The following is a 13,888-nucleotide window of genomic DNA, read 5'->3' on the forward strand; positions in this document are numbered from 1 at the left end:
TATCACCTTATGCTGGGGGCTCATGGTGATTCAGTACTTAGAGGGCTATCAACAGAAACTTTGAGAAAAACATGGTTGCAAAATTGATTTACAACCAGACTCTTGGGTACTGGATCTAACGAGGAAGTTTACAGGAGGTGAGGATCTTGTTCGCTCAAGCATACGTTTAATAACTCAGAATATTCATCTTCGATCTTCTTATCCAAACGGACCTTGATGCATCTGGTACATGGATATCCTTGATGACAATGAAGTTTGGACTGAAGTTGAAGAAATTTCAGCCGTTTCTAAACCTCTTTTGAAGTGTTTAGGGATGTTTCCGGGGTGAACCAGGGGCAACTTCTCTCTACCAGTTCACTCACTCCTTCATGCAGCAGCAGCAGCATATCTAAATCCTAGCATACATTACAATCCAGAAGTTAAATTTCTTGGGATCATTAAAGAACAATTCCTCACTGTCATAGTCTAACTCCGAATATCACTGTCATAGTCTAACTACTGCGAATACCTAAACTGTATCTATTTAGAAAGCCACAAGGGGCGTTTGGCTCCAATTTGGCTAGGGAAGCTCGTGAATCGTGATATGCATGAATTTGTCATCTATTGCTGCTCTTAATGTTAATGTTAACTTCATTTTACACATCAAGAAAATGGTGGGAACAGTTTGTGATTCAGCTAATTCTTAGCCATGTCTGCAGCACTTCCTGTATTTCTGAGAGAAACTGGAACTCCTGATCTATTCAATTTGCATAAAGGTTTATCTTCCATATTTCACAAGTAAATTTTTTACTGCGAATCTCTCCATCCATGCAAAGTCAATCTTTCTCGAGGAACATGCCTTGTGACTAGGAATCATAAAACTACTCGTTGTATAGAATTCAAATATTCCTCTAATCCACAGACACAAATTTCTACTCACTCACTAACTCCACCTGAAACACATTTTGTTTCTTAGAAAAATACAAATTTAAAATTTAAAATTTTCGTTGCAGTTAATGGAATCGAATCATCATGGTGTAGATGCATCCTCAATCACCGGCCCTGTCCTGCACATGCCAGCAGATGGCATCTTGCTCTTCCCTGCCCACACCGTCCCCAGAGCTGCCTCGTCCTCCGCCACCCTCTCCATCCTCTCCCTTCTCTTTCTTCTCCTCCACCTAACCATCATGATTCCCACCGCCACCACAACCACCCCACCGCCGAACGACGCTGCCCACACCATCCACCTCCTGCCCCCCATTCGGCCTCACACCATCCGAACCTCCGCATGCGTTCCCCGATACCGCGTCTGCCAGCTCGGCCGCCGTGCCGAGCCTCATGCATTTAATGCCGCCCACGCTCGGGAAGGCGACAATGATCGGCCCGCCGAGGGTCCTCAGCTCAACCTCCTCGCCGGGATGCAACGACGCGTCGTAGGCTTTCAACCCGACGACCGTCGACGCGAGGGCGTACCCACGGACGCCGTCGAAGAAGGACGACGACCGGTTACCGAGGTCCTGGTACACGAATGCGAGTCTCCTCACAAACGGCGCCGTCGTCGTCCGCGGCGGGACGCTGACGGACCCGAGGCGAGCGCCGTCGGTCCATAAGACGCCGCTCCGAATGCGTTCGACGGAGGCGGCGACGCCGGAGAGGTCGGCAGGCAAAGGCACCGAGTAGGCGACGCCGGTTCGGCGGTGGCCCAACACGCCGAAGGCGCTGTCGCGGATGGTGGCGCTCAGGGAAGCAAAGTCGGGCGCAGCGGCGTTAGAATGAAAGAGAGAAAGGAAGAGGGAGCAAAGCAGCAACCAATAAGGTGCTTCCATGAGAGATTAGCCGTAAGGATGGCAGAATTGGATGAAGGTTACAGAGCAGCGAAAGGATCATGCAATGAATCAACATGCTGATATATATGATTAGCTGCGTTTTGCTGTATTTTACCAACTTTATTCAACTCCATCTGTCAAACGAGGTAGAAGACAGAAATGAGATGGAAGACAGATTGGGGAGACGAGGAAGATTGGTCGGCGTTGCTTTCTAAGGTTAGGAGGAAACTGATTATAGTAATCATATAAGAGTTTAGAGGAATTAGAGGTGTCCAACTCGTCGGGCAATTCGCTATGGTCCGGTCCGGTCCGGTTTGGCACAGTATAGATCGTACCATGTCAGACTTGGCCAGGACAAGAAAAAACCAATCTCTCATGAACCGATAGCCTTCTAATGAACATGCTAACATCGACATCAAAACTTTTAAGCAACGTCTGATTATTAATTTCCATGCTACATTTCTATCAGAATATGCAACAACAATTCTAAGAACATATACACATAAAGCGTTATTCTATACTATACAAAATCAAATTCACGATACAGTCAACTGATAAGTGTAATATTAGCGTACAGAGAGTTCGCAGTCCTTTGCAGCACGTCTATATGCAATAATTAGGTAGAGTACCAAGTAGCATCTGATCCACGAGAATCTAAACAAAAATGGCAGGCAAGAAATGGCATTGGGCAGTGATGACTCAAAATATGTTGGCTTTGGTGTCGATGGGCAACCAAGCAATTGAATCAGCTCCTCCACTGGTAATACCTTGAACTTGGTTGGTGTATTATGAGCAACATTGTCTACGCGATGCTCATAGATCTTTCCGTTCTTGTCGAGTTTGTATTCGGAGTTCCCATCAAACCGGCCATGGCTCTCCCAAGGCACCCTAGGAACACCATGAACAATCCAGCGAATCATTATTATATTCTCTACAGGCTGCCATATGCTCACGATATTAATACTTATAGCTCGGAAGAAAATACTTCCAGTGAATCTGAGTGCCCAGAATATACGTTTGTAATTGTCTATCCCAACAAAGGAGTTCAAAGGATCTTTGAAGACAATATCATCCCTGAACCAAAACAAAACATGTATCTTAGCCAGGATAATTAGTAGTTATAAATTATGCAGCACGTATGCTGGTTTTACAAATCATAATTGGATACAGTAACATTCAACAATGTTTGAAGCAGTGTAAGCTAATTACCCAACGTATCGTGCTGCTATAAACCAAACATATTGTCAGATAAGAAATATAAAATATTTATGATTGATTGACAGCGAGCATTCTTCTGGAGAGGCAATATGGCATACACAAAAAATCTAATGTATTCTAAAGCAGCATAGTAAAACGATGAAATTGTGCTCAAGAGTTGACATTGCTACTCACAACATTGGATTGTTAGTGGTAGACACTAAAACTAAAGAGAAACATGTGTTCTGATTGACATTGAGATGATGAAGAGACAGAATAATATGTTTTTCTAAAAATCATATCATCAGAAGATGGTCTCATGTGGAAGGGCACAAGTGTTATCGGTGAGACACATCTAGTTTTAACTCATTGTCCTCTTTGTTGGGAAATACCTCAGCTTGATGTCAAATTTTGGAAGAAGTAAAATTGCTATATGACCAATTTATTTCCATATCTATTTCTGGGAGCATCTAAACCATTGGTGACTAGTTGCCAGCTTTGGTACCCCAACCTTAGAACACTGAAATGATGCAGCACGTGCAACTCAAATATCATAAACCTATATAATAGTTGAATATTTGACATTGATTGAAAGTCCTTCGACAGTGAAAAGGTTATTTCTCACTTAGGTCACTTTATGAAACCGGACATGCCAAAATTATGCACGATATAACTGAATAAATATTGACCATCTTAATGCTGTCATGAATAATGATCTTCAGTTGGAGAAATTGCCAATAAATATGTAGATCATGGTCTGGTTTATTTATTGCACCAATTTATTTTAAAATGGTCTATTTTTGTTGCACTAAGACCCTACTTCAAATGGATCTTTCACTTCATGCAAAGTTTGTATTAAAACTTCATCATGCACTTTCCTTATGGGGAAGACAAGTCCATTTATAAACTTCAACAGCAGAAAACTGAAGAGCTTTCTAAAGTGGAACTGATCGATCTGCTTAGTCAGAAACTCCTTGGTTTCTGAGGGTTCCAATGTTCTTAGCAGAAGAATTTCCAAGGATATTGTATAGCCTTTTCACATAGTCTAGAGGCTCTGAAATCTTGGTAGTAGCATGAGCATTCTAGCCACGGCCTCTATCTAGATAGACTAAATTTAATTTTTGGTGATCCATCATTGAGCCAGGAATGTGAGATATTCAAATCTAATTCGCACTCAAGTTCCAGTTCTCCTAAGATATATCTGACTTCAACATCATTTCCTTTGAAAGATCTCAAACTGTGAAATTACTTCTAATGGATTGCCTAAATTTTTGCTATCTCAAATTGAATCACTAAGATATGAGTTCTCATTTACTAGTCCATATCTTTTTACCTTCTCAGAATATAGATTCATTATTGAGTTCTGGGTTTATACTCCAGAAATCCTCAGATAGGAGAGTTGTATATTCAATTTCGTCATCCAAAATTAGGCATATTGACTTCATTATAGAATTTTAAACTATAGTTCTTGTTTTGTGTGCTGAACAAATTCCTATAATGTGAATCGGCAGAATGTAGTTATATAGGAAAAAATATCAGAACCACTGATATCATCATTGATTTCACAGGTCACATTTAATCTCACTTAGCTACTAATACAAATGAAATTCAGAGATGGAAGAATGGAGAATAAGGAAGTTGATATGGCCAAAAATACCTACTCCACGAATCACTAAGATGTTGGCACATGTGGATGATTGGTAATTGTGAACAAAGCTCAATTAGTGTATTTAGGCAACAATGAATGGGGAAGTGACACATGATTGGTTAAGCAAATCGATGGATTTCCTATTATTTCCATAGACCCCTTAGACGTATTGTTCTAAATGGCATTCTAAGTAGCCACCTAGATAGATGCAATAAGGGACTGCTTCACCTAGTGGTTAGGGAACTCCTCTTAGGTGGCCCTTTCAAAAGTATCCTAGGTGGACTGCCTAGACAACCTGGGCAGCCCAAGCAAAGCACCTAGGTAGTCTAGGCAAGTCTAAAAAATAGAAAATTATTGGTTCATTTGATTATAATGTGACACTAGTTATTTAATCTATATTTTTTCATGACACTAATTATCAATTTGCTATGTATTTTCTGGCAATTTCGATATATGACTGAATTATTCGATTTTATACTTTGTTGTGATTTTGATCTTCTTGGTTTATGAAATGTTTCCATTTCTATATGTTTGTGAAATTGAATAGGCATACAATTGGTATATATATAATACATATGTATGCATATATGGATACAAGCATATGTATGTATGTATGTATGTATGCATGTATGTATATATATATACAGTATAATTTTATTTTCAATTTTAATATTATTTTAATTCCAAAAGTCTTGGTGATTCCTACCATCTAAATGTTAAACAATGGGATGAGTGCCTAGAACTAGAGGTGCCAAATGAGGTAGGTCACTTGTGGCCCCAATCAGGTCTGAAGGCCCAACACCATCAATGGGTTTAGCAAGCAGTCCACGAGCTAAGCACAATCCAGTTTTGAGCATGATATGACTCGCGAGTTGAGCTTGGCCTACTTCAAGTATAGTTCAATTTTAATCTTTTTTAAAACAAATTTAAAATTTATCTATTAATATAAAAAAATGACAACTCGGTGCACGAACTCCCGCCAATACAGAGTCCTGAGAAAGAATCTATTGTAATAAAAATTTATGTATTAGTATAGTTAATAAAAATTAATAATATTAGTATTTTAATTTTTTTTAAAAATAATTTTTTATTAACTTTTTAATAATTTTAAAGTATTAGTTAAACCCGCCAAAGTCGGTTCCAAGCCCGATTGAAAAAGGATGAGTATTGCGCATTAGATTACTAGTCTTTCAGGCAATGTTCAATGAATGAATCCATCAAACTATTCGCTAAAAGTTTTAACACTAGAAAAAATTAATTGGTCTTGGAGTGTCTAAACCAAGCATTGTTTGAAAAGAGTTGGGTTGGGCAAAACTCGACATGCCTCTTGGCAAGCCAAGGTGGGCTTAGGTCCAAGCAAGGACCCAAGCTTGGGTTGTGCTTGGCATAAGTATGACCTATTGACACCTCTACTTGGAATTGTCTTTCGATACCTTCACAAGATGTTGACATGTGTCCATGATGGATAATTAATAGTATGAATAGGGCTAAATGTGTGTGTTTTAGACGCAACAAATGGAGAAGTTTGGTCAAGGTCATGGTCCCAAGGATGGATTAACCTAATGCCCTAACCATGATGGGCATTGACTCTAAAGCCTATAAAAGTGAGGATTTCATCCACTATTTTGCTACACTAATCCTAGAGGTTAAAGGGATTACCAACTTGTCACCCATCTCCACTTCGGTCTACTTCTGATCCACCTCCATCTTTTTCCACCTTGCATTATTCATTTCAGCTGTTCCCCATACGCCTTAAATAATTCTCCCCTCGTTGCTCAGCCTCCAGTTCAACCAAATCATAAACATTCTTCTAAACTACTTCATTCCAAACTTCGTCCATCTAGGTCAGCTAAATCCACCTCAACCGAACCACACCTACTCAATTAGGCCTACCTTCAACAAACTTACCCCAAACGAGCTCCAAATTAGCTTTAAATAGTCGGCACGCAGTCTTTACATGTTGTGATTTATCTACAAAATAAGCTTTCGAGCGGTTCTTACAAAGACAAATTAATTCCCATAAATCAATTACTTAATTACTATAAAAATCATTTTCCATAAACCAAAAACAAGAAGGGAGAGGGATCTTGAACCTATAAATATCGAAGTTGGGTTCCCTCTGGAAGATATCAGTAAAGTCCTCCCTCAAGGAACGAATTGCATATCCCATGTTAACATAATACCGCTGCTTCTCCTCCTCCTCCTCCTCCTCCTCCTCCTCCTCCTCCTCCTCGTCCCTCTGCTGCTGCGGCTTGAGGGAAGGAGACGGGAGCGAAGAAGGCGAAGCGCTGCCGAGGAGCGGAAGGTTCGGAATCGGAGACAGGACAAGGCCGGCGCCGCCGCGCAGAGGATCGCAAACCCTAATCACCCTCTCCCTGACATCGTCCTTGACCGGACCACGAGCAGAGCAGGAGGCCGTTGTTCTCTTGCGGGGACCACAATTGCCGGCGATCGTCCGACCGAAGTATTGGGGTTTGACGGCAGGGTGTGAGGCTGTATCGGTGAGAGGGAGAAGGAAAGCCATCGGGAACAGATCCATTTTAGCGAAGAGATAGGAATAGGATTCGAGATATTACTCGAAAGAGTACGAATAATGACCTCAGTGGGGACGAGTGAGGTGACCGGGGGCCACTCCCCAAATAGAAAATTTTAATTTAGATTATTTTTTGAATTTCCGAAAATGATTCAGATAAAGGATTTTAGAAAATAAGACTTTGATTTCAGAAGCTTCCGCCAAGTCAACTTCCGTGATTATTTTTTTTCCCAAAAAAAAAATCCGTTGAAAAAAATCCGTCGGTCCTACGACCATCTGTGAGGAGGTAAATCGAGAAAGTGCAGTTGATTACGACGCAGGAGGGTATTGCCTGGCTTCGCCAGAATTCGAACTCTTGTCCTCTTCTACAAGTCTGCTGCGTTGTAACTAACTCACCTATGCCCCGGGGGCATCCAGTAGCCACTCTAATATTTTGTAAATATTGTTCAATATATAAAATAATATATGCACAGTCCTGTGCATAAATTTAAATTTAATATTTATTATATTATGTCAATGTATAATTTTAAGATTTTTTTTATAACGAATATATTGTGATGAAATGTCGATGGTTAGCATTTGGAGAGTATTTGAAAGATGGTTTTGTTGCCCACCGAGAGAAGTTATATTTATTGTTCAAAAAAAATGTCTATTAAACTATATGGAAAATATATTATTTTTACTGTTTTACTGTATCATTAAAAATATTTTTATATATTTGATATGCAAAAAATATATATTTCAAAGTGAGGTTAATTATATAATTTAAATTAATTAGATATGTTTATCCAATCTATTTTATTGGACAAGCTCACTCTACTCAATTGGACGATTAATCTACTTAGGATACTAATGTGGCAGATTCGATCTTATGTGGCATTGGTGGTCAAGAGATAGACTGATGTGTTACGGCAAAAGTCAATAGTCAACACAGAATAGACTATCATTTTGAGACTCAGTAGCTCGACCACTCGGCGCAGCTCAGTCTCTCGACCACTAAGCTACTCTACCACTCTACAGCTCGGTCACTCGACAACTCAATCTCTCGGCCACTACACTACTTTGCCACGTGGTAGCTCAGTCTCTCGGCCACTCGATAGCTCGGTCTCTCAGCCACTTGACAGCTCAGTCTCTTCAGCGACTCGACAACTCCATCACTCGGCCTCTTTGCCACTAGGCTACTCGGCCACTCGGCAACTTGGACACTCGACAGCTCAGCCTCTCGATCACTCGGTAGCTCAACATCTCAACCACTCAACCTCCCCGCATTAGACCTCATAATTTGTGCCTGATTCGTAGGCCACACAAACTCCTAAAGAATGTAACAGACAAAGGGCATAAAAGGAGTGCGATTACAAGGATGTCAGACTCAGCCTCCCTCGAACGTTCTTATATTGGCACATAATGTGTCAAATAGAAGCAGGATATTCAATGATTGTTGCAAAATAATCAGGGCAGTTATGAGGTTATCAAATCTGGTCCCCTAGATGTCACATGTCTATGCTTGATGTCAAACAATGTCAGACCTACTCTCCTCAAACCCAACCACCGAGATCTCCTCGAGTCGGCGTGGAGATGCTTCTCAAGTGAGTGTATAAACGCTTTAACAAGACTCCTCTCCAAAAGATCACATACTATTCATCTTCTTCTTTTGACTACAATTTCCTCCTCTGGAATCAATTCTAACTGTGTCGGAGTAGCCTATCAGGACTCCTCAGTACCAATCTAATCTCTTGTTAAAGTGCATTTTAGGTTCCCGTTGTCTTCTCCCTCGAGCTCTGTTAGGAAGTCACACACATCGAATTGTTCGTTGACTGGTGGCTTAACTATCTGCAATCTTTAGCCAGAATAAATTGACGTGGTCTATAAGAAAATTGAGCTAAGACGATATGATGGTTAACACTAGAAGAACTATCGACAATCGCGATCTCATTGAAGAAAGGAGCCGTGACGAGATAATAACTTAACGCAAGAAGATCTCAACCAACTTATTTATCGAGTTGTCCAGGAAGCTTTGCAACAGGTACGACATCCGCGGTGTTTAGCCGGAACAGGTACTTAACCTAATCAACTCATTTGGTTTAATAGCTCACCTTGACAAATTGACTCGCTTGAATTGATCAACTTGTCTAGCCCACTTAGTTCAAAAAAATTGATCCAAATGATCGGATCGCTTGACATACCAAACCAATTGACTTATACAATACACAATAGAATTGAGCAAACGGCTAGGCACATCCAATCTAACTAGACCAACTGTCTCATTCGAACCAACTAGACCAAGTAGCTTGCCCGAACAACAAGACTAACAAGTTCGCCTAAATTGACTAAACTAACTTGATTATCCGGTCCTATTAATTTGCTCAAATTGATGTGTCTACATGAAACAAAGCAAAGTGCTAGGCACATCCAATCTAACTAGACCAACTGTCTCATTCGAACCAACTAGACCAAGTAGCTTGCCCGAACAACAAGACTAACAAGTTCGCCTAAATTGGCTAAACTAACTTGATTATCCGTTCCTATTAATTTGCTCAAATTGATGTGTCTACATGAAACAAAGCAAAGTGCATGCGTTTACTTATTTCTAAGCTTGAATAGTAGATGATTGCCCTCGGAACATAATTGAATTAGTTATAACATAGTAGAATTGCAAAAGAGAATAATAGATGATTCAATGGTAAAATCATACTTTTGACACTCCTAAAGGCGTGGATGGATGTTAGAAAACGACTAATTCATACATGATTTTGTTTTATGTTTTTTATTTGAGTGATTCCTAATAGGACTCAGATTTTTCTCAGTTAAATCGAAAGAACTTCCTAACAATTCAAAGAGGGGTAAATCGAATCCAGTTTGATGTCACCTGAGTATTAGAGGAAATAGACGTAGGCATGTCTTACGAATGAGGTGCATTAGTAAACTATTCAAAGAAATAATAAAAGAATCAATGTTCAAATTTTAAATAGATTAAATATTTTAAAAATCGACTTCTAACTATTTATAAGTTATGGTCCAGATTTATTAATAGACAATCGGTTAGAAAATGTGAATGAAAATAAATGTAAAAATGGATTCTAATATATAGTAAGAGTTTAGTCCCACGTTGAATCACAATATTTGATATTGTTAACATGTACGATGAGATACTAGCATAGATGGTAGACGAATGGAATTGCTGGCGTAATAGTCAGGGGTCGATTTCAGGAGGTGATGAACTGATGATCTGAGATCGATTCCGCTATGCGCCTAACATATGTGTACTCACATGAATCTTCTTTCATATCCATGGGATCGGCTCTAGGGGAGCCGTTAAGGTAGCGGATCTATCATTTTTTTATTCAGTCATTAATGAGCAAATTTAATGTCGTAGAGCTCGTAGTAGAAAATAAGAAGTGTGAAAACTTCCATCAACCTTCTTTTAGTACAAGTTTTGTTCGTCATAGTGTTTGATAGTCATCAAGTTGAGTTAGGTTTAAGTCTGTCGAATTGGGTTAAAATTTTATCAACATATTTTAAAATAGATCCTAACGGGCTGACTCTTTTGTGTCGATGACCCACGTGAGTGTAGGTCTGTGATGGGCTTGGATTGACTAATGGATTGAAATTTTTTTAAAAAAAATTTAAAATTAAAATTAAAAATTCAATGGGTTTATGGGCTTGGCTCATCTAATCTGCAATTCCAGAGGTGTCAAAATGAATCCGACCCAACTCAAAAAAATCATGTTAGGGTTGTGAGTTTTCGAATTCGGGTTGGGGATTTTAGATTGGATTAAATTCGGGTCGAGTTCAAGTTCGCCCATATTTAGGATTTAGGAGATTTTTTTAGGGGTTAAATCAAATTTTATTTTAAAAAACTAATATTTTTATATAATATTAGTATGACAATGATAAAATATTGAGATAAAAATAAAAATTATAAAAAAAAATCAAAAAAATTGAGTAATTTTGATTTTTTTAGTTAGTCGGGGTTATACGGGTTTGTGATTTAAGATTTCAAGTTGAATTTAGATTCAGATTGATATTTTTTAAACTCGAATTGGCATACCTACGTATAGCCGTCAAGTTGGGTTAGGCCTGCCGGATTGGCCCACCCCGTCAAATAATTTAGGTGGGTTGGGTTGAAATTTTATCAATCCATTTTAAGATGGGTTCAGATGAGTTGGCCTGCGACCCGCGTGGGTTGGCCTGCGCGGGCTTGGGTTGGCCCGCGGGTTGAGAAAGTTTATTTATTTATTTTAAAATTTAAAATTAAAGTAGAAAACTCAATGAATTAGTAGGTTCGATCCATTTAAATTACAATTCAAGTTTAAAAATTATAATTCAAACTTAAAAATTTCAACTTAATCAATTTAAATTATAATTCTAACTTAAAATTTTTAATATTTTTTTATTTTTAACAGGCCCGCGGGTTGACCTGCTTAACCCGCGGTCCGCCTTAAGTTGGGTTGGATTGGAGATTTCCCAACCCGCCAAGTTGGTGGGTCGGCCCGCCATGGGTTAGCCCGCCCCCGTCATGGGTTGGCCCATTTAACAGCTCTATACCTACGCAATCTAAACTTATATATATATATATATATATATATATACACACACGAATTTGCTACGCTGCGGCCCGTATCCTGCGCGACCCGTGCGCACTCCTCCGACCCCTCGCCACTGCCGCCGCTACCGCTTCGCCGTCCGGCCACCGTTAGTCGCCGCCCCGGGCAAGATGGAAGCGCGACTCACGGGCTCACCGCCTGGCATCGGATTTCGGCTGGATAGTGGCCGAAATCCGATGAATTTGATCGAAAATCGGCTGCCAGTGCCGAGCGGCCGATTTCGGCCAAATCGCGGTCGAAATCCGGCCAAATTTCGGCTGGAGACCGACCGAGGAAGGACCGCAAAGCGGTAGCGGTGGATTAAGTCTCATAAGGTATGGACAGCGGTCCTTCCTCGGTCGGTCTCCGGCCGGAATTTGGCCGAATTCCGATGCCAACTCTGACTCACTTGGGTAGTGGATTAGTCTCATAAGGCTCACTCATGATTCTCATCCCATTCAGACTCAGACCACCTATGCTCTCAGGTACTCAAGCCACTCAGACAGGCATCCCTTAGAGCATCCGCAACGCGCTGTTAATCGGGCATTAATAGCAGACGTGGAGGAGCGAAGGAAGGACGTGGAAGAGTGAGGGAGGAGTGAGGTATTGAACGCGTTCAGAGTTCTGAACGCGTTAATAAGTGGGCCCGTGTTTTTTATTTTTATTTTTTTAATATTAACGCGTTGATAGAGGGTAGATAGTGTGAGTGGTGGTCGACCACTGGTCGACCACCATATGGTGATCGACCACGTGGTCGACCACCAAGGGTGTGATCGACCACGTGGTCGACCACCAAGGGTGTGGTCGACCACTTCGGTCGACCACTGGTCGACCACCATATGGTGATCGACCACTGGTCGACCACCACACGTGGTCGATCACTGGTCGACCACCACTGTCGACCACGTGGTAGTGGACCCTAGTAGACCCCTGTTAAAGGCGTTATAACGCCACGAGCGTTGCGGATGCTCTTAACCTTACTCAGGATTGGGCTCTCAGAAAGTCTATCATGAGATCAAGAACGCTGCTCAGTTTGGCTATCAAGAACTCCAGTTTGGCTACCCCATAATCTCTAGCACGATAGGTCATCTGGACATATAAATCTGAATATTATATTCAGCAATTTTAATTCTATAAATTTTAAATATCTCCCACAGTATCTCTAATAAAATCAAATCAAGGAGAACGATGGACACACGTATATTCAACTACTCAATGCATTCCCTTTGGTCGAAGAAGGCTTCATGTGCCCCAGATTTTGCACTATTGTTTATTGTTTGTTTGCTTCTCCATCTATAGCATACGATGGCGCATCCTTTGTCTCTTTCTACGTGGGCGATCCATCTTCATCCCATCGATTCTCACATAATTCTCCAAGCCATAAAATAGAACAGTGAAAGAAGAAGAATCAATGTGATGGCGATCAGTTTCATTAGAATTCTGGTTCTTTATTCACAAGCAGAGTCCCGGAAGGCTCTTTCTTCTTGTGGTGGATGCGTGCTTCGTGAGGAGGGCAACTCCAAGCAGAAACACATGCCAAAAAGGCCATTAACAATTTGATGTAGCCGTTCCCTGTGGCCTGTGGCATGCGCAGCGCATAGACACCTTCTAACGCCAGTGCTACTTTTTCTAAGTCAATCTTTATTGCAGAGAACTTATCCCCGTGTGATTATTTTAAACTGGGACGACTGAAGATCTCGAAGATAAGTTAGTCATCTGTTTGTGGCTCATCATCTTGGGATTGGAAGGAATCTCACATCGGTTATGGTCATTGATGAATTGTTTAGTACACCTCTGTTCTGTAGATGCTGCTGCAGGGACTTAATTACATCTCGATTGAGGAAAAGTATTGCTGTTGGATCTCGAGGATGGACAAGTGTGATTAGGTTTGATAGGAACCGGCTTTAAATAATGTTGCTTTGATGATTGGTTAACTGAAAGAAGAGAGGAGGCAGTAGATTAAGATTAGATTGGAAGATGACAAGACCCCTGATAAGATTGTTTAGCAATCCTAAAGCATTGCGTGGTTCTTGGAGCACAAACAAAGGCGTAGACTTGACTTGATTATCTCTCTTTTTTTAAAGTAAGAAGTCAATGCAAATAGAGTATTGAATTCTTAGAA

General features: G+C 40.5%; 1 protein-coding gene and 1 pseudogene across 1 annotated transcript; both read right to left on the reverse strand.

Annotated features, from left to right (window-relative positions):
• Positions 1–937: 937 nt before the first annotated feature.
• LOC141830378 (uncharacterized) lies at positions 938–1,881 on the reverse strand (annotated as a pseudogene).
• Positions 1,882–2,223: 342 nt separating this feature from the next.
• On the reverse strand, positions 2,224–7,240 carry LOC141830939 (uncharacterized). Its single transcript, XM_074718389.1, has 2 exons — positions 6,744–7,240; positions 2,224–2,879 (listed from the first exon to the last, which is right to left on the reverse strand). The coding sequence occupies exons 1-2, from the start codon at positions 7,187–7,189 to the stop codon at positions 2,372–2,374; spliced, it is 954 nt and encodes a 317-aa protein (XP_074574490.1). The 5' UTR covers positions 7,190–7,240; the 3' UTR covers positions 2,224–2,371.
• Positions 7,241–13,888: the final 6,648 nt, after the last annotated feature.

The sequence above is a fragment of the Curcuma longa genome, chromosome 6 (genome assembly GCF_044706935.1).
Source record: "Curcuma longa cultivar G26 ecotype Majalengka, Jawa Barat chromosome 6, ITB_CL_G26_1.1, whole genome shotgun sequence".
Taxonomy (NCBI): Eukaryota; Viridiplantae; Streptophyta; class Magnoliopsida; order Zingiberales; family Zingiberaceae; genus Curcuma; species Curcuma longa.

What these genes read in the sequence shown, in the direction of transcription:
- LOC141830939 (XM_074718389.1), bottom strand. Translation starts at nt 7,189, where the DNA reads ATGGATCTGTTCCCGATGGCTTTCCTTCTCCCTCTCACCGATACAGCC. An exon ending in CCCAACTTCGATATTTATAG is followed by an intron (nt 2,880 to 6,743) that starts GTTCAAGATCCC and finishes GTTTTGGTTCAG; the next exon opens with GGATGATATTGTCTTCAAAG.